At 38.5% G+C, this 26394-nt stretch overlaps 1 protein-coding gene across 1 annotated transcript; it reads right to left on the bottom strand.

The window, feature by feature from the left end:
* Window positions 1-1685: 1685 nt before the first annotated feature.
* On the bottom strand, window positions 1686-25524 carry dse (dermatan sulfate epimerase). The gene is made up of 7 exons (XM_079638984.1): window positions 25377-25524; window positions 21923-22390; window positions 17270-17523; window positions 9657-9896; window positions 7379-7586; window positions 3512-5549; window positions 1686-3282 (listed from the first exon to the last, which is right to left on the bottom strand). The coding sequence occupies exons 2-6, from the start codon at window positions 22342-22344 to the stop codon at window positions 3818-3820; spliced, it is 2856 nt and encodes a 951-aa protein (XP_079495110.1). The 5' UTR covers window positions 22345-22390; window positions 25377-25524; the 3' UTR covers window positions 1686-3282; window positions 3512-3817.
* Between the last annotated feature and the right edge of the window lie 870 nt (window positions 25525-26394).

Genomic DNA, 26394 nt, shown 5'->3' with positions numbered 1-26394 from the left:
GGAAACGCACAAGGGACAAACGGTTTTCAGAGCGCGCGACACCCACAATTCAAATTATAAAAAAAATGTTATTTTTACTTATAAGTTACAAATATAATTCATATTAATATTATTTCCGTTCCAAATATGTATTTAATGCGTGTATCTTAGTGGAATCTCAAACCGAATTATAACGCATTAAAAAGATTATCAAAATAGTTAGCATGATTCATCTATATATTTAATTTATTATAGCTATCAAACAAATCACATTTAAAATAAGAACATTTTATATCAAATTACTGTAAAGTACTTATTTAACTATTTTTAAAAAAGGCTTATACAGAGAGATTTGTGAGATAGTATGCATAGATTCACAATGCACTTAAACAAAATACTGTAACTTCTACATAAAGGCATATTTGCTTTGGGGTCTTCAGCTCTTTTCAGGACAACATTTCTGTAAAATTTCAAAGGCATTTAATCATAATCATCACACATCACTGCAGTATCGCTGTGCACCCCAGGGGTCGCCAAATCACTTTCAATGATCGGACTTTCATTTCTCTAGTGGTCAAATCATTATGGCACATGCACATAGCTTAATACACGTTTAAATCTAAAAATAATGTCCATAATGTTAAACATGAATAAAGACATTAATCCATCGAGACTTATGATTTGTCCTACTCAATCAACAACAACATCAACATCACTTGAATGATGTTCATTTTAAATTCAAGAACATGGTTTCAGTGAAGCAAATGATTACAGAAAGGGAAATAATGTTCCATTATGCTGACATTAGTTAACTACATTAACATTAACTAACGGTGAAAAGACTTCTAAAGCATTTACTGTCTTAATCTTAGGTAATGTTAATTCCAAAATTTACTACATTATTACAGTAAAATCAAAAGTTGCATCAGCTAATATTATTTAATGGACCTGAGCTGACATAAACTAACAATGAACAGTTGTGTTTTAATTAACTTATGTTAACAAATATTAATAAATACTGTAACATCATTGTTATGATGTTAGTTAATGCATTCATTAAAATGTGTGATTTACTTCTAAAGAATAATCTCCTTTTACTTTGTGTTGCACAACACTTGTCATGTGTGTTTCACATTTAAAACAATTATATCAAACATTATTTTGAAAATTAGTGCAAGCAAGGTAATTTTTTTTGTTAAGAAAACTAAAATGAAAAGAAAGCAACATCAGACTGTTACATCTGTATTATTGGTACAAAGATCAACAAAGAGCAGTATTGTGTTATGAAATTCATGCTATTCATGACGGGAAATGTCCTCCGTCTGATTTCCATCTAATTGTCAAGTCAATCACCCTTATTAATAATAAGGGTCCACTTTTATTATTTTTATTATATTGCTGCACTGGCTGATATATATTAGATGGCATAACAGCAGAAAAGTCAAAACACTTATCTGATTTCCTCCCCAAAATGTTTTTTTTTTATGTTGTTAAAATCATAATTTCTATGACTTTTCACTACAAACACATATTTTACATAAATGCTAATGTTGTATCTAGATTTGAATAATTTCTACTTTTAGATATCATAATCATGATTTAAAAATTCTCTGATATAATATAAGGTCTATACTCGAACGAATACCGTATATATTTTTAAGATTTAAAACATCATGAAAGCACCAGGAACCAAAATACACATATTTCTGTAGTTGCCTTTTAATTAGGAAGAGTATAAAACAACACTCAAAAATATACTTTGCTTTAACATATATACATTTTACACATTTTATAATTGTCCATGTTGTTACCAAATGTGCATAGCTTGTAGCAAATCTTAGTAAAAGTGGGTAGCCAGTCCCATTTCACACGACAAATATGAAAACATGAAAAAATAAATATTATGGCCATGAATTAAAGGTACAGTTCACCCCGAAAAGTTGTCATTACTCACCCAAACTTGCTTATTTGTTCCAAACCTGTATGAGTTTCTTTCTTCTGTTAAACACACAAAATATATTTTGAAGAATGTTGGTAACCAGACAGTTTGATGGACCACATTCACTTCCATGGTGTTTTTTTTTTTTTCCTACAATGGTTGTCAATGGCTACCGTCAACTATCTGGTTAGCAACATCCTTCAAAATATCTTATTTTGTGTTCAACAGAAGAAAGACAATTATATAGGTTCGGGTGAACTATCCCTTTAAGAATTAGTACCCATGACTTTGTGGCCATGTTTTGTTCAGTTGTTCCACTTGTTCAGTTCTACTAATTTATTCCCTCATTTTAGTTAAATTGTGGCAATGCTGTACTAATTAATTCCCTCAGTTTTGTTAAATACTGACCATGATTTAACAAAAACAACAGAACGAATTACTACAATGTGACCACGATTTAACTAAAATGAGGAATTGAATTAAGTCATGGGAACGAATTCTTAATTCGTGGCCACAATATCCAGTTTCCCCCCCTTATTTCATGTGCAGGGCTCCGTACTTCAAGACAAAGTTCCTGTAAACTATTTTAAAGCTCCACAAAAGCTTTTTCGAGTTGAGGTGGGATGGCAAACTTGGCAACATCTGTTTGCTAATACTGGCTCAGTATAGAGAGTTGTGCTGAATGAAGTGCATGATGGAGTAGATAAACTTCTCACTTCTGTCTCACAGTGACGATCAGGGGTGGGAATCACAGGGTACCTCACGATATGATACACGATGCATGACTCACGATAATGATAATATCATGATACAGCAATTTTGCGATCATCAGTATATTGCTAGACAATACTTAATGATGCACGATATCGGTCTATAAAAACAAAATGCCTGTGAAAAGGTTGAGTGCAGGTTTTTTTCTCTTTATTCAAGTACAAACTGTTAGAAAACAGCACAAAAAGTTTTTCAGACTGTAAATTAAATTGGAAATTTTAAGTAAATTAAACATTTTATGCTTGTACTTTTTATAAGCTTAAACTTTTCTTTGTGTGTAAACTGACAAATTTAACTTGACTCGACTTGTTTTACATGGGTACATTTTAAAATTTCCCAACCTCTTATTTATTTCAACCTGGGAACACGATGACAACACTGGGAATAGTGTTGTCCAAGGTATCGACTTGGGTATTTTAAAATTTGAAAAATGTGACAATATCAGCATTTCCCCCTAGCATTTTGAGCACTGTTGAGCATTATTCTTAAGCACCTCTGATTGGCCATTGTGTTCATGTGCTCAACATATATGTCTCTGATTGGCTACGTTTATCAACACTTCCAAAACATGTTGTAAATAGACATCTTTGACGCTCTTCACCGAGCACTTACACAGATACACACAGGAGCGTTTGAAAGCAGGTGTCGATCAGTGGATCCCTAATATATCCACTGACAGACAGATCCACTAATAGACGCCTGCTTTCAAACGCTCCCGTGTGTTTCTGTGTAATTGCTCGGTGAAGAGCGTCAAAGATGTCTATTTACATCATGTTTGTCCCAGCAATGGTATAAAAACAGAAGTGCATCTAGACTTTTGACTTAAACGTAGTTTGGGCATTTATTATTTTACTTACACTGCTGTCCACCATTAAAAAACCTCTTTATCTTAGGCTTGTTAACTTATGTTCAACTTTCACTCATTCATCTGTTGAGCGCCGATATAACGATATATCGCCCTAGCGATATTTTGTCCCACCCCTACTAGTGATGATGCCTGTGAGAAGGAGCCATGTACCGTCCACACTGATGATGCCTCATTTAGATGCACTGCTGCTGCAAACAGGGATATTCCTCCAAAGTATTGGTGTCAACACATGTGGCGTATTGCGCCACAGAAATAGTCGGTCAGCACTGTGTTTGAGAGCAGGAGGAGTACAGCCAGAGCAGGATGAAGCTGTCTATGAGGAGGATGCAGTAAAGGCATCGCTGCGTGTGCAAACTCTGCGCCCTCTGGAAGCGCGTCAACAGCACGGCCAGCAGGACAAAGAAAGTGGCTATATTCAAAATGAGGAAAAGGCGAATGTACGAGGTGGTGCTAAACACATCATCACTCTCTGCCGTAGCCCCCACCCGCACTTCTTTGAATTTCCGGCCCTTTACAAAGCCCACTTTTCTGCCCTTTCGTAAATCACTGTAATCAATGAAAGCCCTGGAGTCCCCGTCCGCCTCCTCTGTAAGCTCTTCATAGACGCGCTTCATCGTCCGCTGCCTCTCCTTCTTCTCACTCGCCTCAATCTGAGCAAAGATGTCTGGAAGGCTGTCAGAAAGGCTTGCCTTCTTGCCTCCCTTCCCCTTCCCCTGCTTCTTAGAAAGGGAAAACATCTTCTCAATAGTCCCTGGTGCCTTCCTCTTGTCTGAGGACTTTAGGAGCCGCTCAGCAGTTTTGTGGAAACGGTCCGTGTTAAGAACCCGTGAAAGGATGTGCCTTTCCAGCTGTTGGAAGACTGGTTTGACATGCTGAAGATTGTCCTCCACAACATTAACATACTCCTCTACTTCCTCCAAGGGATGCACGTTTACTCCTGTTGTCCTTTCAAACTCCACTTCCTTTTGGTCCATCAACACCACGGCCAGGGGTTTGGCAGGAACCTCATCTGTGAGCAGACAGATGTTGTAGGTGTGATCCCTGGTGGCCAGATAGATGTCTAGTCTCTCTGAGTCTCCATGCACGCTGAAACTCTGCACATCCATTCCGGACCCGAAGAAGACGTAGGCCACTCTGCTGATCGGGTACCTCAGTGGCAAAGTCACATTCACATAGTTTGAACCATTATACGGGTATCCCCGGGGGTAGCTCCTATATCCCACTATTGCCTGCTCACTGCCACCCGTATCATCCAACCAGAACATCTTGTATGTTTCATTTCCATGTCTGATCAGAGCACCGTGAACTCCATCGACTTGGGTTTTCTGGAAGGGCAGGTCAGTGTTGTGGAAGAAGGCGCTCATGCTGTGTGTCGAGCTTCCTAAATGCAGATGAATGTGGTCCACCACCAGCAGAAGCTCAGGATGAAGCAGGAGTAAGTTCCTCTGAAAGTTCTTGATCTTCAGCTCGGGGTTGTAAGCTGCATGACCCTCCCCGCGAATAAACACCATGCCCTGCCGCTCCAGAGCTGCCTCCACCTGACCTTGGCAGTCTGCTGCCTGACCGTGCTTATACTTCAGCCATTTTGAGTTGCAAACTTCAGTAACTTGGCCTTCCCATGGTGCAAAGCAGCTCTCCGACACGGCAGGCCCGAACATGACGGCATTGTTGAGAGAGGTGTATTTGGGTCCATACAAAGCCTCTGTGATAAACGGGACTCCATTCGGAGCAAAGGTAAAGGAGTTCTGGTCCGGGTGCTCATGGCCCGCATTAAAGTTTCGCCACCCTTTGATCCAGTCTTTGTATTTGTTTTGGTGAACAATGTCGAAAATAGCACGTCCGCCAAGCTTCCCTGACTTAAAGGACAGAAATGTGTGATTTCTCCCAGCAGGAAGGGCACTTCCATAGGTCACCACTCCCCAGTCTTCGAAATAATGCAGACGGGATGTACCATAATCAGGAGGGGGGGTGGGTTGCAGACTGGCATCATACCTATACAGTGAGAGAGGCACATTTTAAACAACAATACACAAATTTCTAGTTCTTGGACAATCAGAACATTTTTCAGTTTGGTTTCAGCTCCACCTTTTCTCAACAAGTGGGATTTCAATCCCAAAAAACTAGGGATTTTTGTATTTGTAAAAGTAGTAGAAATTATATTTTGATATATTTAATTTTTGTATATATATTTTGCATAAATTATAGTTACTACAGTATATAATAGTGTAATGTAACAAACATTTGTATGGCAAGGAAAGCTTCTAAAGAAAGTCAAAGTACTTAAAAACGAAAGTATAACATCTATGAAATTTTGCAACATTGATGTTTCATTGATCAACATCGTGAGTTTCATAACTAATGGCTTCCCACAACCATGTTTAACTGGGAAAAATAATACAATCAAAATAAAAGCTTTAATCCTCTTTGAGGATTACATACACAGTATTATTTGATACCAATCTTTCATTTGAAAGCCACGTTTCTAGCATCTGTAAAACTGCATTCTTCCATCTTAAAATTATATCTAAATTACGACATATGCTTTAAATTAAAAATGTGGAACACTTAGTTCATGCATTCATGACATCAAGGCTAGATTATTGTAATGCTCTACTGGGTGGTTGCCCTGCACGCTTAATAAAGAAAGTACAGCTGGTTCAAAATGCAGCAGCTCGAGTTCTTACCAGAACCAGGAAGTATGACCATATTAGCCCCGTTCTGTCAACACTGCATTGGCTGCCTATTAAACATTGTATACGTTTTTTTATTATTGCTGATTACTTACAAAGCACTAAATGGTTTAGCTCCGCCCGCAGTACTTGAGCGAGCTCTTAACGTCTATTGCGATCTCAAAACTCTGGCCAGTTAATAATACCTAGAATATCAAAATCGACTGCTGGCGGTAGATCCTTTTCGTATTTAGCACCAAAACTTTGGAACAATCTTCCTAACATTGTCCGGGAAGCAGACACACTCTGTCAGTTCAAATCTAGACTACAAACACATCTCTTTTACCTGCCGTTCATATAGAACATTATACATATTATATTATTCAAATCAGTTAAATGATTATTAGGCTGCATAGATTTGGTCAGCCGGAACACTTCCTATAACACCCGATGTACTCGTTACATCATAAGAAGAATGGCATCTATGCTAATGTTAGTCTTTCTGTTTATTCTGAGCTTTACTGAAGTCAGCCGGATCTGGGCCGTATCCAGACCAGATGGTGGACCTGCGCCTGGACACGACAACAACGCATCCCTGAAGTGCCATCCTCATCAGCCCTGTGAAGGCCTCATTGACACGATAGCCATCGGCACTGATCCTCAACAAACTCGTCTCCATACCGGCGTGATGACTCCGACCTCCAACCAGATGGAACTAGATAAATATTCGGAATGTTCTGATCCAATCTGACTTCTGACCTGTAATGCTGCCCGAATCATAATCATACACTGTTCACTCATTGGCCAGAGGAGAACTGGCCCCCGACTGAGCCTGGTTTCTCCCAAGGTTTTTTTCTCCATTTTGTCACTGATGGAGTTTTGGTTCTTTGCCACTGTTTGCCTTGGATTTTGGCTTGCTTAGTTGGGGACATTTATTATTCAACAATATTATTGATCTGCCTTACTTAAGGTGGACGATTACACAATTTTCTTCTAGAAACTTTGTTGTATTATTTTTATGTTATTATTGTGAAGCTGATTTGATACAATCTGTATTGTAAAAAGCGCTATATAAATAAAGGTGACTATTCAAAACTAAAATCTGGAGGAATATTTAGAAAAAAGCTCTGTGCTCAGGAACACAAGTCTTACCAGAGGAACTCAGTGTGCAGTGTGCACCAGCGCTGACCCTTCCCCGCCTGTCCTGGGCCCTCCAGAACACGATTCTGTCTGATCACCTCAGCCAGCCAATTCCCACTGCCATTTCGCATGACGTACCGATCCAAAAACACCAGCTGACTCTCTGGCCCATAGAACCAGTTATAGTTGGAATCTGCGATTGCAACAGTTCTCTGAAAACCTGCAGGAGCAGAAAATCATACACTGAATCATTTAAAGCATAAAGGTCAACTAAAATCTCAAGTATTTGTTCATACTGATACATACCGCACAATAAGTAGAAGTAAACAGTTTTTAATGAACAAGGTTGGGTGAAGATTAAAGAAAGAGCAGCAGTTTACTGTCAAAAGGGATATTAAACCTAGCAACCACTAGAAAATATTTAGCCAGAAGGAATCACTTATGTGTAAAAGAACGACAGAAGTGAGCACTGTCTTCAACTAATGAGAGTTTGTTAGTATTTTCACCAGTTTGTTATGGATTCCACAGAAAACCAAAACCCTTGTTACATTGATATAAACACAGAAACGACTAAGAAGAGGCCATATGGTCTTGACAGTACTGCATCTGTGTGGATTCTCAGAACGACTGAGAGGGTGTATTGTGGCTTCTCCGTCTCCTAATTTTTTGCTTAAGGATTTGGTTTTCCGCTACAATAAAATGGCTTTTGGCAGGCGTTTGCAAACTGTCCAAACCTGACTTGTCTGTAGACACACACAAACAGCTTGACGGCTGTTAGCTCTTTGATGTGCACAGAGAGCTATTGTTGCAGTTACAGTTCATGGCCTGAGCTTTGGTTTGGCTTTGGCCAGGTTACCTGGTCATGGCTTTAAAGGGTTAGTTCACACAAAAAATTATCGCATAATTATCTCACTTTCAAGCCATCCTAGGTGTATGACTTTCTTCTTTCAGCCAAACACAATTGGAGTTATATAAAAAAATATCCTGGCTCTTCCAAGCTTTATAATTGGAGTGGATAGTAAAAAAAAGCGCATCCATCCATCATAAAAGTAATCCATACAACTCCAGGGGTTAATAAAGGCCTTTTTGTAAGAAAAATATCCATATTTTTTAATTTATAAACTATAATCACTGGCTTTTGGTAACAGCCATACTCAAGTCTAGTTCCGGCAGAAAATAGACCTCTGACCCGACGATGACGTATTGACGAATGGAAAAGCGCAGAGGATAGAGAAAAACAAAACACCGGTCACGAGTTAGAAGTCTAAAATGATCATTTTTAAAGAGAAATGTGCGAGGAGCTTGAGTTTGTTACTCAATTAGTTTGAATCGCGAGAGGCATCTACTCTCACCCAATTTTACAATACTCCTACATGCGTCGGGTCAGAGGTCACTCGTCATGCGTCGGGTCAGAGGTCACTCGTCGGTTCAGAGGTCACTTGTCATGCGTCGGGTCAGAGGTCACTCGTCATGCGTCGGATCAGAGGTCACTCATCCGCCGGAACTCGACTTAAGTACAGCCTTTACCAGAAGCCAGTGATTATAGTTTATAAAGTTATGAATGTGGATATTTTTCTTACACAAACCCATCGGCCACTTTAGAAGGCCTTTATTAACCCCTGGAGTCAAATGGATTACTTTTATGATGGATGGATGCACTTTTTTGGGCTTCAAGTCAGTTACTATTCACTCCCAATATAAAGCTTGGAAGAGCCAGGACATTTTTTAATAAAACTCTGATTGTGATCGGCTGAAAGAAGAAAGTCACATACACTAATTTTCATTTTTGGGTGAACTAACCCTTTAAGTTGAGACCAAGCAACTCATGTGTAAAAGGAGTACATTGCTTTGACTGGCATGGGAAAAGCACTTTATTACCACAATTGTAAGCTATTAACATTTGTAAAGGGGGTCATATCCTGAAAACTTTTTAAATGTACTATGGAGACATACTGTGACTTTTAAAACTGAAGATGCATTTATTGAAACCAAGCTGCGAATTTGTCAAAATGTAATGCAGGCTTTGCAAAGAGGCTGTTATTGAAAAATGGGGCAGCACAAAATAAACTGGACCCAACAGCAAACCCGCAGCCCACATAAAGTAAGCATTGTTACTTCAAAAGGGCGTTTATATACTGTGGGTGCTGTAGGAAGGTACAACAGTCAGCAGCAAAAAAAACTCTAAGGGTCAGAGAGAGGGTGAAAAATGATTATCAAATAAAATAAAATGTTTCCGATATGAACCTGTAAATGTTGTGCTTATCCTACACAGAACAGAGCAAGGCCTTACCAGGCAACAATGTCCTGTAGAGAAAGGCAAAGTGTTTGTGCAGCCAGGGATGACTGAAGTGGCCGATGTCAAAGTGCCTCTGCACCAAATACATGTACTGAAAGAGGGAACGAGTGGTGTACGTCCCATAGGCCACACCCTCATACAGTGAACCATCCGTCACATCTTGGAGAAGCACCATGGACTTTTCCATGATGGCAAGAGCCTGTTTTGTCCAGAGGTATGCCTCCTGGAGGTATCCTGAAATATACAGAAACATGGCAAATATTACATAGAGAAGAATTTGTTGTGATTAGAAGGCAGTTTCCTGAAGTGGCTGACCTTATTGCATATGTATGCATTTGTAGGAGTTTCTCTTTCAGACGGAAACTTTATGGGAGGAGAGTATTTAAATGAATCATGCAAGGTGATTTACTAAGGTTTGTGCTATAGTTAGCCATTGCGCTAGCCATTATTTACCACCCAAAAAGGAATGTCCTAAACCAGATGCTAATTTGCGCTGCTCTTGGTAGATTGTGTTGGTCATTATGGAAATGATCCGACTGAATCTGTGTACTTTAATTAGGCCTAGATCCCGCGGACAACTTCCCACTCCCATTTGCGCTTTTTTGGAATTGCGCTCTCATGCTAATTTGCCCTGTTTAGTAAATCTGGCCCTTAGTATTAGATAGTAAATGCATTTTTGTTCAGGATTATTTGACAACTTTTGAATGGTAGTGTAATTAGTTTTTAGTGGAAGAATGGTAGTTTTATTATACCATTTTCCCTTACATTGCTTGTCCCAACCTGTTCCCTAGTGAACTTAGTTTTGCAACCCTTTACTACCTACCTATTCTGCCATGTTTTAATTAATTATTATTATTTTATAAATTCTGTCTAATACATTTTTGTTTATTGGTAAAAACAAAAAAAGTTTTAAAATGTATTTACAAATTTTAGTAACAAGTCAAAATCATAGCTTTGCGGACAGTGCTCTGTTATATAAAATATACTGGAAACGTATACTTATACTTAAACTTCCACATCTTAATTAGTAATGAACCATAAAACAGACACAAAACCGTCCATAATTGTTTATCATCAACATCAGTCAAAACAGGACTAAACAATTGAATTCCTTAAATGGCGTAAAGGAAAACAGCGCTCATGTTTATAGAGTGCTGCTCTGCAATAACCCTGGAATAACCCTGTTTTCTAATGTGCACGTAAATGGGCTTGTGTCAGCAGAAAGCAGTTCTTTGCTGTTATAGCCAGCTCATTTCAGCATGTAGAGATCATACGGAAACCACACTGAGTTGTGTTTGGTGGTATAAATTATGAATTGAACAGTTTATATTTTTAACTCTGAGAAGCAGAAGGCAAAAAGCAAACCTTAGTAAACCTTCCTGTACTAATATGAGCTAAACTCTCAGTTAGCTCTCTTAATTTCAGGAAAATGTTTCAAATTTACCCCCAGCTCCTTTGCCCGCATGCCTGGGTGAGTCTGAGAAGAACCACATAAATATTTAGACCACAACTCATCAGTTTGAGTAATACTGCCACACCACAGGTTTCCTGGAACACAGTAGGTCCACCGACAAACAGCTACTGTATCTAAGTTACTCTTACACACACACACACACACACACACACACACACACACACACACACACACACACACACACACACACACACACACACACACACACACACACACACACACACACACACACACACACACACACACACACACACACACACACACACGACCACACACACCGGTTTACAATCAAGCAGGAATTACCCTCAGTGAACAACAACATTTACACAAACATGATATCACCTACTCTGTGGACTGCAGAAACCCAACAGCACATGAGCTGGAGTTATCAAATCTGTCTGCACCATATTAAGCAAACATTCACAGTAGAAAACACACTTCATTCCACAAAGCCCTTTTTCTGTTCGACTAAATAACTTCTTTAGTTGCTTTGGCATTTTTTAAATTGACAGTCTTTGCCATGATTGGCAGTCTTTTTCTAGTACAAACAGTCTATCAAGCACATAGTATGCTCTTATGTTCCAATTTTAGCCCTGCGATTTTTAGCTCAATGAAGGTACGGTTGAGAACGGGTGTGTTTGGAGAGTCAGACATCACACTACTGGTGCTATTTTTGCTGTTTGTGTACTGTGCACATTTGACAAAATATGCAGTATACAACCAGAGTACACAGCTGTGCCACACAGCACATGCACTTGCTCTTGATCTTGAATTTTAATTTTGGGTAAACTATTTCAGTAATAATCCATCTTTTCAAAGTTCTGTTACCACTATTAACATGGTCTACACAAAACTACATGTGTTATGGGCTGGATTTAGACTGATTCCGAGTGTTGTTGACATTATCTTCTCTAGTACAAAATAAATTAATTTAGCAAAATGTTTTCGGACACTAACATTGCATGTTTTTTATAATTAAATGAAAATGTATTATAGTTTAAATTTAAATTAAATACAGTTAAAGTGTTTTTTTTCATCCACGTATTAGTAGAACTTAAGTACATCTTTATATGTAATTTCATAATTCAGTTGTCTTTGAAATATGGTCAAAGTGTACTTCTGAATGTAAAGTTAAATTTATTTCTACTTTGTATATAATTGAATGTACTGACAAGCATTTACGGTAAAGTTAAATATACTTTGTCATTTCTATTGAAATTGATATCAATGGGACTATATGTAATAATTTTCATGTATTAATCGAGAGTTGCTTTTTATTGCCAATAAGCAGTTTGTAATTCAACTTAAACAAGACCTTCCCCGACTTCCTTGGTTGTCTATAAAAGCCTGTGGACTGATTTTATGTGAAGGACTTGGGACGTTTTGTGACGTTTACACACGCTCCCGAAAGCTTCTCTTCCGTTCAATGACACATGAAACAAATGCTTATACAATGTTCAGGGAAAATGCCAAAAGAGCCATTCTGTACTGTAATGTCAATTTGTCATGCAAAGAAAAGGGATTTGTTTAAGCTATCGTCTCACATAGCCTGATCCATAGTCTATAGTCTCAAATTTTCTTTATAATCAAATAATCAAAACAGTGTCATTTTAATGACCTCATCTGTCAACATGATGACGATAAATGGCAGAGATTTTGCAAACATATCTACATCGTTATGATCAGATGCTTGTTTAACTGCTGTTTTCTCACCACTGTCATTTTGTTGTGTGTTTATTTTGTTATTGAGAGCACAGCACATATTGATATATTAATCTAAACGTTGCTCTCAGCAGTGTGGACGGCGTCGGGATGTTCGTTAACACTATATTGCTGCAAAGGTATTTCCGACTTATTTTTACTTAAGCAAAGGACAAAAAAAAAAAAAACGTAGCCGTGAATATATCTGGGCCTTGCATCACCCTCAGTCTCTTTTGTGTTACGTATGCACGAGTGTGATCACGAGCAATAAGTTGCTGCCTGCAGTTCCATTAACGGCCACCAGTGTCGCTAATAACTTGTATAATTTCAATCAAGTACTTTTCTATGTGTTCGATGTTAGTCAACATCAAAACATGTGTACTTCTTTAAAGCAAAAAAGATAGATGACATCTTGTTCATGACAAAAAGATATTAAAACAATTATTTAAAAACGTTTAACTCTTAAAGGATAATTCCGGTATTTAGCACTTTGAGTCTATTTTCTAGTTTGTTTTGGATGAGCTAGAGTGGTGCACACAGAAATTTTGACGATGGGTCCTCCTGTCTCGACTTTTTGACTCTTTTAGAATCACTGCTTCAGAGTGGCTGCCTTAAAACAACCCTTAACCGTTGTTTTCAAAACTGTGCAACTCACCGAGTGGTTAGTGGTGTTCGTTGATGTTCCAAAACAAGTAGCGTAGCGAAATACAGTTTCTGTCATGTTTTATTTGGCATTTTGTAAAATCCCATTGATTTCTGTTGGAGGACTCATTGCTCGTTGATATTACTGCGCTACCAGAAACGGAAAAGGGGGCGGTTTACATTTGGTTGTAGTCTTTTCGCTCGGTTCTCCGTCTCTCAGAAGGCTAGCGTGAGCAGAGCAACTGTGCTCCCGGAGTAGCGAAATAAATAAATAATAAAGCGAAATTTTTATGTCTATGCGCTAGACACCGAGTTCCGTACAACGTCCTTGTACGGCAAAGTGGTTGTCGCCATCAAGTGGTCGGGAGTGTGCTAACGCTTCAGACTCAAATATCGAGCGGAAGTTTATACGCGGTTGTGAGGTATCTGAAAAAAATAGTTCCACTATAGCAAATAACACGGATTGAAATCATACATTGTGCCGATATATTTGTTTATAATCATCAACGAACACCACTAACCACTCGGTGAGTTGCAAAGTTTTAAAAACTAACGTTAAGGGTTGTTTTAAGGACATGTTTGTGCATGCCGGTAGACAGCCACTCTGAAGCGGTCAAAGGCGATTCTAAAAGAGTCAAAAAGTCGACACAGATTTTGGAATGATTCTAAAAGTAGAATACAAGTTCACACAAATGCATCAAATGCTCATTTTTCACGAAGGTGACTCTTCCACCCTCTTCATTTAACCCATTTAATGACTCAAAGAAAACCCAAGCTCAAGTAATATCATTCTCAGAAGTAAAAAGTAATCTCAAAGGTGTCTTCTTGAAAGCTGTAATGGTGTCAGTAGATCAGGTGAAGCTCATTCCACTACAGTAGAAATGAGAGAGAGAGACTTTATACCTTGTTGTGATGAAACCACCAGACGGTGGTAGAAAACAGATGCTTAGGAGTGTGGTGAGGTTGGGGAATGCCGTTCAAGTGGAACCCCGCATGGCCAAAATCATAGCCTTGTATTTTATATGAATAGCTACAGATGAAGCGAGACCAAAAGAGTGTGATGTGGGACGTTTTTGCTTGACTGAAGATTAGACGTGCCATATTCTGATGTTCTAAAGTGTGAAACTGCAAAACCAGGCAGCCATCAAAAAGTGCCAAGTGAAGTTTAAATGGCAAATTAATAATAATAATAAAACACTACAGCCAAATTCATGACTGTTCCAACTAGTGCAATGTATAACTGATGGGTTGGTTGGGATTACAAGGAGTTCTGTATACACAAAGTTAATTTTCTGAGATAGTTAACAAAAAAAAATCTGTCATCATTTGCTTCCCATTATATCGTTCCAAACCGATAAGACCTCCATTTATCTTCGGAACACAAATGAAGAAATGTTTATATTTGTGTCTATCCACTGTGTCACGGAACGCTCGACAACGCCTCCTCCTGGTTTCACTAGATCGCTCTCTCCTGCATATTAAGGACTGCATTTCCCATTATCCACTCCTGCTCATTATCTCCTTATTAACCTCCTCATCATATCATTGTTATCACCTGTGTACCCTCAGCTCCTCTTTATCTGGACTGCGCTGTTCATTATTCATTTGTGAAGTCTTGTTTTACCCAAACTCTGTCTCTAGCTTTTTCCCGTGTTTGCTCTTGTATTTTTGACTTGGACTCTGATCTCGTTTTTGAACCTAAGCTGCCAGCCCCTGACTCACGCCTGTTTGACCATTCTTGGATTACCCTTACCTTTGTGCTGTTTTGAGTTTTATGTCTGCTTATCTCTGCTGGCTTACCTGTGTTAATAAAATACTGCAGATGGATCCGACTGCCTCAGCCTCTTCGTCACACACTGAAAGCCCACACAACTAAAACTTTGTGTTTGACACATACAAGGTACAAAAATAATTAGGTAAAAGTAATCCATACATGTCTATATGTACTTACTGATGTATCAAAATTCTTACATGGACCTTCAATGGACAAAAGGAAGCCTAATGGGTTTGGAACAACATGAGGGTGAGTCAATGATTATTTTCATTTTCATTTTTGGATGAACTAACCCTTAAAGGCACCGTTCCTTCATCAGGGCCGATCTCCACAAACCCACATCATTTACTCTGTATCAATGATGTTATTTTATACAGAATCTTCTGCTATGAAATGGAGCAGCTTGGGATGGGAATACTGGGAAGAACGGGGTAGATATTTGGACAGATATGAGAGAAGCTGTTTCAAAAAGGCAAAATGACATATACTTTCAGGGCCAGAAACTACAGATTATGTTATGAATAGCTGCAGGGGAGGAATAAAGACAGAGAGAAACACAAAAGAGCAAGAGAGTGAGGGGGAAATATCAGTTCTGAAATACTGGAGTCATGTGGTGAACTGCTTCGCTGGAGAAATAATTAGGAAGGCTTAAGTTCAGCTCTGCAGAATGACCCTGAGCAGCCTTAAATTCCAGGCAGGAATGCTGAGCGAGGGGGCAGACCCTTCCTCAGAAGACTGCACTTTCTCCAAAAAACATATGTCAGTTTACTTGGGAGTAACATATTGTCCACAGATTGAGAGCACAGAATTTATGTTTCACTTTGTATTAAAATGAAATATTCTAATTTAAGAAGTGCTGTTACAGGAATTTTTGGGGGTTCAAAAAAAGGTGAGTTCGCCTATGTTGTCAATTATTAGAGAACATAATTTTGACTAGCCTTGAGTTTATAAATCAAACAGGCTTACAGTGATGCAACTATATATTGGGCAAGACATTCTTGTCACAGGGGTTGTTTCCACAACACCGTTTTCAACTAAAAACTTTTTATGCGTTTTGGCCATTCATTTACACGACAACAGCGTTTTGGGAGCCTGAAAACGGAAAATGTTGGAAACGGGTTTCAAAATGCAAGTTTTTGAAAACGGTCTCCTCCGTGTAAACAACAAAAACGTGAATCTCTGAAGACAATGATGTCATGCACATGCGTATTACGTGTTCAGTCTGTAGTGTCTCATCGCCTGGCCTGGCAGCAGAAACAGCGCTTTTAGCCGTTTTCCCGGATCAGTGTGAAAGGGGATCGGTTTAAATATGGTGTCATCTGTAGGCCTACGTGGAAAACTCAAAGGAAAAACTTCTCAGTTTTAAGCATATCGTTGTCGTGTAAACGTACCCACTGTCACGTTCCGTTTGTTTTGTTTTCATTCATGGCATGTGTTCCCTTTGTTGTAATTTCCCGCCATGGATATGCATTTCCCCATGGACTCTAACACCATTCTTCACAGCTGTTCGTCGTTTTAGTTAATCATCACTGTGTATTTAAGTTCCTCCCTTTGTCCTGTTAATTTGTTGGTTGATGTCTGTGGACTAGCACACGGTTTAGTTTGTTGGCTTGTTATTCTAAATTTATAATAAATCTAATGTTCTTTTACAATCATCTTCATCTTCTGTGGATCTAAGCATTGCAATTCTAGGAATCATATTTCTGTTCAATTTAAAATTTGTTCTTGGCGATTCGTTCACACAGTTTTATATATACATATAAGCCCACACTGCAGAAAAGCCATTCACACTCAGATCTCTATCCATATACAACACTCACTTTTCACAATCCAATCCACAACCAATGGAAAAAATCCAGTCCAGCCCTGAGCCCCCACATTAGAACTGGACCAGTAAAAAAAAAATACAGTTTTCAACATGACTTGATGATCAATGTGAAAAAGTCTCACACATAATCCCATGCAAATGAATTCACACTGTCCGGACATACAACGCTAAAGAAATGTTAGACTCACCTTGGTTCATGACCACAAGACTGCCAGTCAAAAGAGCAACACAATTGGTGGGTTGGTGGTTGTGGAGGTACTGAAATCCCCAGCCGCGGTGGTAAGATTTCTCATACATGTAGCGTGAAGCGTTCCCGATCACTTGCAGGAAACGCTCCTGCTGAACTTTACTAAGGTACTCATATAGGAAGTCGTATGCCGTAGCGAAGCCAACCAGAGAGTGGGCTATAGGAACTTCATCCCACGGAGCATCTTTCACCATCCTGAAACAAAAGAGCCATCTTTAAGATTTCGAAACATACTCTCACTCAACATTAGCCAGAACAATATTTCTGTTTCTGTTTAGAGAGCTTAAAAGAACAGCATTTGCAGAGAGGAAATCTGCTCAAATATGCTAACTAAACAGAGATTTGTATTGCCAGTAGGGATTTTTACATTCATAGAGATTACAAATTTATTGTTATGTGAACTGACCAAAAAATATCCTGATGTTGATTATTTAAACTTTTATCAGAAGATCTGTTATTACTGGCTATATAGAAACTCTCTGACTGATTGTTAACTGAATTTTATTTTTTGTCAAGAAAAATACTGTAGGTTGGTTAACAGAAAATCTAATTAGCAAAAAAAGTATAAAAAAATAGAATTCATCCATTTGTTCTGTCGAAGAAGTACAGAATTCACATATGGGTCGGGGGTAGGATTTATATTTATTTTATTATCACATTATTTCTAAGAATCAATTGTAACACATTAAAAAGTGCCAGCCCTACATTTTTCCAGTTTATTTTTAGCCGATATGATCGTTTTTCCATGTAAAGTGGACAAAAAAAAAAAAAAAAAAAAAAAACATACAACTAATTTAATGAAAATAAACAAAATAGTGAGATAATTTAAGTATTTAAGTGTAATAATATATAAAATATATTTAGCATTTTACCAAACAAGACAACAGACATGAAATTCAGCTCAGAATGCAAATATCAGTGTAATATCTTTGATACCATCGCAATAACTTTTAATAGGCACTAATCGATTTAAAAAGAGCTGATTTAGATTAACAAATGTCCACATATATTATTAATGTCAACACTACAGTACATTTCTTCTTTCAACTGAGCGTTTAGGAGACAAGTGAGCTGTATTTCGATTGCTATTTAGCAGAGAAATGGCAGAAAAAATATATTTAAAAATTTGTATGGCCTGCAAGTTTCATGTGTTTACAGTAATGCAATTTGAGACGTTAAGTTACTTTGGTAAAAAACCGTCTGCTAGTAGCAAATATGTAACAGATTTTGGCTTTGACAAAGCAATGAAAGAGCAGTGGTGGCTGTAGATCTGAATCAGTGCTAGCTATACACCTACAATATGGAGTGTGTGCGTAATAACACAGACAATGTTATGAGTTCCAGAAGCTGGAGGTTTGTGTTGGGCTGGTCCTGGTTGGCCACTACATGCTGGCGGCAGTGTAAATGAGAGTGCAGAACCGCAGCAGTTAACCCCAACCAACCAACCATCCACAGCAACTTAAACAGAAACATCAGCACTCACTCTGAGAACACACTGGAGGAGGTGAGGAAAAACTGGCACTTTGAATACTTGGACTCACAAATGTGCACACATATAAATATGAAACCAAAATATAACTCCAAATATTCAAGCAACAGATAACTTAAATGTATGGGTTGTGCATATAACCTTGGTCCCCTGAATGAAGGAACGTGATGCTTCAGTAGCCACTATGGGAGCTTCGTTAAAGAGTGAATTATTTCACAGAATCATCTCACGTTTTAGACATAAAGCCTGATGAATGATTAAATGACTCACTCGTTTCTGTGACTCAAGATTTGCCCAATGACTGGAGCTAACTTATAATTAAGAATAAATGTCATCCATGAATATTCGCAAGTGTGAAGACTTTGTCTTAGCTAAATGATTTAAGACACCTGGAGATGCATCCTAACCTACTGTAGTTAGAGCCATTTTGCAATTCTTGTTATGTAAGGTGGAAGCAGCACACTTTCCAAAAAAAAAGAACGAATGTGTTGGAATTAAATGATGACAGAGGAATCTGGGTCAATATGATTCATAGTTCAAGTTAATCCATAATTTTTTTTGCTAATATGGAATACACTGAAATTAGATATTGTGGGGACAGCAATAATTAAACCTTTGATAAATTTGATGGGCTAGGCCTACATGTCTTAGCTCTCAGAGGATTATGACAAGGGCTTAAACAACTAAAAATAAAATTTCTCTTTACAGAAATATGTTTTTTTTAAGCTTCTTTACATAAAGCTCTGACACCCTGCATTTTTTCTTTTAGGTCCTATTTTTGAGAATTTTTTCCCCCACATATACTGTAAGTTCAGCTCAAAATCTGCAGTTATTTTTTGGCCATCAAATAGGAACAGACTTATCTTAATAAATCAGTGACATAGAGCAAGTTATATAAATTCAAGTTTAGACACATCAGAGGCTGGTCTAACTGTCACTCACTGCATTAGAGGCTTTTGTGTTAGTAGCGTCAGAGGCAGGTTTGGCTGTGTCAACATTTTGGAGATATTATACAGGAAGGAATACGGTTGAAAAAGAAGCAAGTATTGTCAAGATAGAGTACTTAAGGTACAGTGACAATGAACACAGCAATCAGCAGTCCCGGTTCATGTAAACTCAAATCCCATGTTTCGAAAAAGAGAATCCTTGTGGCCTTAGAAACATGGAATGTGTTTAAATAACATGTTATAATAATAATAATGGTTTATGCTTATATATTAGAAATTGTGGCCATAAGTGACCTTACTTATTGCAGAGTGACAAACATGATTTGTGCTTATGCTGGATCTGGAATAGTTTCTGAACAATAACACATCCAATCAAGTGTAGGCCAATATAAAAGGTGTTTATTGTGTTTCATCTGGTTTTAAGAATAGCACACTTGGCTTTACTTGAAGATCTTGCAACACATCATTATAAAGCATAAGGAAAAATGTGTACCTTGAATGCAATGCAAGTCGGAAGCATCTGCCAAATGTATAAATCTAAATGTAAGGATACATCTGCAGAAAGTGACAAATGGCTTTATAGGAGAGGTTTGGCAGCAAATCCTTAACTACAGATTTGGAGAGTTTGGTGTGCATTTTATCAATTCATAACCACTCTCTCATTTAGAAAAAAGCTGGATTCATCAACATTAAAATGAAGATAATAACAAATTTGTGTATATGCACCTGTTTGAATCTGGTTTTCTAAGAACAAAAGTATGTATGTTCCTGGAACATATTGTCCAGTTGTCCAAATTGAAGTTCTAAGAAATTCAATATGCTTTTTATGTTTATACTTATGAAAACAAAATTGGTGTTTTGTGGCTTTTTCACTTAAATTTGTTTGTTTAAACTTAAAAATGTTGACCTAAGTGTTGTCTTAAATGACTTGAATACTCGAGTTTTCAAGTCTTGAAAATTTGAGTTTTCCAGGTTCAATCTAGGGAAATTCGAATGGAAAAGGTGTGTTCTGGGTTGTATTGTGAATATAGATGAAGGGAGAAGGCTCACAATACTGTGAATAAATACCTCCCAAAACCGTATCAGTTGTTGCTTAGGATCATATTAGTGCTCAGCCTTTACTAAAAAGATCTGAATGTTTTATATTAAAGCACCTTGGAGGTGTAACTGGTCATACTGGCATTTCACCAAGTGGGATTCGAACCAGCGTCAACTGGCATGGAAGGTGGGTGCTCACAAGAACGATAAAGACCATAGCCACTAGCGTCAATCACAAGTGAACCTCTTGAGGCCAGGGCAGTGAGGTTTACTTGCATAGCTCACACCCCTACACCTCACTCCCACCCGGGTCACGGCACCAATTTAACCCGTTCTACTTGCACCGCTCCGAGCGGGATTCAAACCTACTTGCTTTGAAGCAATCTATTGTATAAAGTGCTACATAAACAAACTTGACTTGACAAGCATGCAGGACATATTAAAACTAAATGCCACTCCAAGCCGTGTGGGTGGCGTCGGGATGTTTCCGCTGCTCAGGAATTTGTTATTAACTTATTTAGCTTTTAGTATGAATATGTTAGCCCTAAGGTTATGAATAAGCTGATGAAACAATGACAAAATTTGCGTTTAGGAGATATAAGCATTCAAAACTTACAGTCCCTCACTTCTGCTAAAATAGATAATGGATTTTGATGACATCACCGCGGACTTCTCATCACATCTTCTGTCCAATCAAATGCTCTCTAGAATATAAAGCGTCCCGCCCCTAATGTTATAAACACCACCTGGCCAAAGCGACCGTTGACATGTCACAGAGCAATATGGGTTGGAGATGCGTGTTCGGTTGCTCAAGCGCTCAAGTTTTATTTAATTTTCCAACTGTATGTTGGTTAAGAATGAAATGGCTAGAATTTATTCACACCTCTACTATTGAATCCAACGTATCATCAGCGCTCGGATTCACTTTCATAGTGCTGTCAAGTACGACTCGCAGTTTGGAGGTAAACTAAACGCTATTGGTTATTTGAAAAGATTCAATATGTCCTGCCTTAGCTTCCTATTTCAGTGGAAATTACGTCAACGCATCATACAAAGCGGTGCGTTCCAAGGCCTTTAAGAAGCACACCAAACACACAAGCTCAGACAAAAAATGTTTTACCAGTTGGGCTGCACAGCCATGCGCTCCATGTATTCCTTGGCTACATCCAGTGCACCGGCGCGGTGCGGGTACAGCATGCAGAACATAGAGAGCAGGCCTAAGTTGTTCCCATACACTTCATTCCAGCGGGCACTAAACTCGGCAGGGCTCCAGGGGGGCAGGTACTCCTCCGGTCGCTCCAGTATGGCCTCCCCAGCCTCCCGGATCTGTCGGGCCAAAGCCTTGTGCGTCCCCACTGCCGCCCGCTGCAGCTCCTCAACCTCCGCCTGGCCGAAGTACAGCATAGGGTGAGTTCCCTCGTAGTTCCCTCCAAGGAACGCAATGCCTCCGCTGGGGTCCACTTGAGCCAGAGCCGGGGATGCCAGAATCCACAGTGCACTTATAAAGAACACTGTTGGTGCACCACGGGTGTAAGTTCTCATTCTGGCATCAGAGAGTGAGAGACCACATCCCTTTGCTCCCTCTCAGCTGAGGAGACAGAAAGAGAGAGAGAGACGTTATTTTCCCTGCGTTACACTACAGGGTCTGAATGCCTGCAGTAATTAGACCCATCTGTAGGGCTGATCTCTCACTGGGTTTGTGCACTTTAAAAAAAAAACAGAGATGAAAGTTCACTATACTGTGTTTTTTTTCCGACAGGCTCAAGGAAACCCGCATGCCTGAAAGCTCCCAACATTCAGCACTTAGAAACACAATTAGTCAAAACTTTAAAGGTCAACATGTCTGTATGATAAGTGAGTAGAGTCTGAGGAAATGTAAACCACTGCTGTTCTTGAATCGCTTTCCTGAACACTCCTCCACAACCTTCCGTACATTGGCCAGACAAAACTCACGCCATCGAATTGAATCAATGATGTTGGTTGAAATGCTCAAACGAAGGGCTTGAGGATTGGCTGGTTATCAGGATCCAAGTATAAGCCTTGCTGGTAGATGCTGCACCCATTGATATATAGTACATAGATGTCTCATTAGCGTCTGTTTCTATGGGCCGGAATGCGAAAGTCTCACGCCATATTGGAACAGTCAAAGCCGGTCCGTGAACACTCAAGAGCAAATCTGCAACCGAAGTTAAACTCATGTATAATTATCTATATCTGCATTAGACTTTAGCAGATGATTTTGCTAACACAATACATTAAGATGAAGGAGTCAGCTAATACAACATTAAACATTACCATAGTTTAAAAACCTGTATTATTGAGTACATATAAAAAACACAAAACAACACATTCTCACCTGTGAAAGGTTATCCCTTTCCTTCGGGAATTTAAATCTCGGAGGTTTCACAAGCAGAAACTGCGCAATGTTGTGGCATCATTGATTCTTACATTGAGTGATGAAACGCTAACTGTTCCAAGATGGCGGGCGCACAGACATGGCATATGTATAGATGGCTGCACCATCTAGTTCTAAGAATCTTTTCCATCTTTCTCCATAAGAGTCCTGGAGGATCGAGTCCTAAAACCCGGAAACGAGTTAGCACACATTAATTTTTTAAGCTTTTATGCGTCTTAGAAAAGGTGCTTGCTAACAAGTGTCTAAATTGGACTACAGAGGTTGTCTGGGACATTATACATCATCACGCAGAACAGGTAAACTCATTTCAGTAGTTCACTTTTACAGCCTTGTTGTGTTTATTCTTGTGCTCTCGCAAACCATTCTAACTAAAGATTTCCAACTTGTAGATTTTAAATAAAGAATAGAAGATTTATCGGAAGTAGAATGTCTCCCAACAGACATTCTACTGACTATAAGTAACTTGGCAACAAGTCCACTTATTCTCCTAACCCAAACAAACCCTAACACCTAACCATAACCTAACAGTCTACTGACAGTCTACTTACCGTATACTCTAATGACAGTTAGTTGACATGTAGTTGAAAAGTTACTTATAGTTAGTAGAATGTCTAAAGTGGACTATCGAAATAAAAAGTGGAACCTCATGTTGGCCTGTGCACATTTTAATGTTTAACTATCTTGAAGCAATTTTCCTGTGGTTCCAGATTAATTATTCTTAAAATTAGTTAATTAGTCCATAAAAATAAAACATATCTGTGGGTGTCATTTGTTTGCCAAGCAATTGCTATTTTAATGTATGGGAATGCAAACCAATAGCTTTCTCCAGGAATCACAGACCTCCTTGGCTTGGACAAACAAAGCCACAGTGTTTACACTTTTGAGGAAGTCAACCTACGAATGGCTTACTTATAGCTGACTTGGCATACCAGCTGAGAAGGGGGAAAGTAAATTAAAGTTCATGGAACTGAATGACCTTCAACAGACGTTCAGTCCCATAGAATACTTACTATTTATTTGTTTTGATTAGCTGCTTTTAAGCCTGTTGTGCCTGAAAACACTTAGAACTCACTAATATTTAGCGAGTTCACCATAACCGCGTCTTTCCAACAGCTGAAATGTGAGCTCTCTGCTTCTCCTCCTGAATGACTAACACGCCGCTGGTCAAATGGAAAATTAGCTGGTCCAGTTTTATGGGGTGTCTAGACATGTGTCCAGCGCAGCCGGTATCTATTACTCTTGTCTTAAAACACACACACACACACACACACACACACACACACACACACACACACACACACACACACACACACACACACACACACACACACACACGTCTTTACTCCAAATTTTATCCTCCCGTTCTGTTGCTCAATATATGAGTGATCTAATCACAACTTTTGTGGTATCAAGAATGTATCACTTCCTTCAGTTAGCACTGTGCTTATTGGATTCCTGGTAACTCTTTAGAAAGCAAGGTGAAACCGCATAGGGCAAGTCACAGCAGTGGCCCTTGACCCCTTAACCTCTGCATTCCTGCTAAACACATGGTCAAACAACTAATACTTGCATTAGCTGTGTGTGAAGGATCTGAACACACACACGCACAAAGATGTAGAGAACAGGATTGTTTCAATCCAGTTTGACTCTTAAAGAGAAACACATTTGTAATGGACTTCTATAAATATACGATATAGAAATACACATCCTATGAGATATAGTGTATCTAACTATGTTCTACAGATGATCGAAATTCTGTATTTATTTCTATATTGTTAATTAAAACCCTTGGCCTTATTCATATAAAATAATGAAATTTCCAATGACTGGAAGTTACACTGACAATGGTCCTAAACTGAAAGATCTATGAAAAACATTAAGGCGCTTAAAAACTAAACTTGATTTAAATAAAGCAATTTAACATATAGCCGACTAATAACAAACTGTTGATTCTAACTTTAGCTGGGCAATAACTTTCTAGAGCTGAAATTACTTTAATTTCCTATAATCACTGTAAAGCTGCTTTAAAACAATCTATAGCCTACTAAAAGCGCTATAAAGGAAGGTGGCTTGGCTTGACTTGATTCCAGCGCTCTTTAGGCTAAACACATCGAAACTTCTATCAAATCGTAAGAAAAGTGGCATTGAGCTCCGTTACCTCTTAGATCCACTTGCGTTATCTTAGCCTTCCCAAAAAACGCCGAAGTCATGGGTCTCATGCCTGATGGAAAGCATCCGCTGGCCTGATATTGTTTGTCGTCAACAGCCTCGCAGAACCGCAATCATCTGCGCAGAAGAAAGTCAGCAAACCAGCGTCACATCTGCCGGAGGAGGAGCGGTTTGGAGGAGAGAGAGAGAGAGAGAGGGAGGGGAGATATTCATCATTTCCCCCCGTGGTTTTCTCTCTCTCTCTCTCTCTCTCTCTCTCTCTCTCTCTAGTAACACTTACACTTTCATTGCAGCCTGTATAATGCACTGTATGCACGCGCTTCTATCACAAAGTAATACAACCTTGAACAATTGTATTTGGTCATCAATCACTGTAACCACATCGTTGAATAAATACCCATGCATACAATGTGTAGCCTATTATAAGATATGGATACATTTATAATGAAGCAGGTTAACTACCTTAGTTAACATGACCTAAGAACAAATACTTCTTCAGCATTTATTAATCTTAGTTAATATTAATTCCAACATTTACTAATACGTTATTAAAATCAAATGTATTTGTTAACATTAGTTAATGCACTGTGAACTAACATAAACATACAATGAACTGTTTTTCTTTATTAACTAACATCAACAAAGATTAATAAATACTGTAACAAATGTATTGCTCATTGTTAGTTCGTGTTAGTAATAGCCTACATAAACTAATGTTAACTAATGAACCTTATTGTAAAGTTACACCAGATCATTTTGATTCTTTAACAGTTAGCCTTAGGCATCTCGTTTTAATAATATTTGAAATACTGCATGGAATATAGTTGTAGGCTACTTAAATTCTTTTTGTTACATGACCATTTACAAATGTAGGCAAAGACATGACATTTCCTTTTATGTAGTTTTTGTAAATGTGAACCCACAATCTTGATGTTAATTGTCAATTGATATTATCCATCCAGTCTACACTCAAAAAAATAAATTGTTGAATGAACATGATTTAATCG

This window comes from Phoxinus phoxinus, assembly GCF_949152265.1.
Source record: "Phoxinus phoxinus genome assembly, chromosome: 16".
Classification (NCBI taxonomy): Eukaryota; Metazoa; Chordata; class Actinopteri; order Cypriniformes; family Leuciscidae; genus Phoxinus; species Phoxinus phoxinus.
The sequence above is the reverse complement of the archived record's forward strand: the minus strand, read 5'-3'. Positions and strand labels throughout refer to the sequence as shown.

Coding starts and splice junctions, on each gene's coding strand:
- dse (XM_079638984.1), bottom strand. CDS start 22,344: ATGAGAACTTACACCCGTGGTGCACCAACAGTGTTCTTTATAAGTGCA. Junction 17,524..21,922: donor ATGGCTGTGCAGCCCAACTG/GTAAAACATTTT, acceptor CTTTTGTTTCAG/GATGGTGAAAGATGCTCCGT. Junction 7,587..9,656: donor CTACAGGACATTGTTGCCTG/GTAAGGCCTTGC, acceptor CTGCTCCTGCAG/GTTTTCAGAGAACTGTTGCA.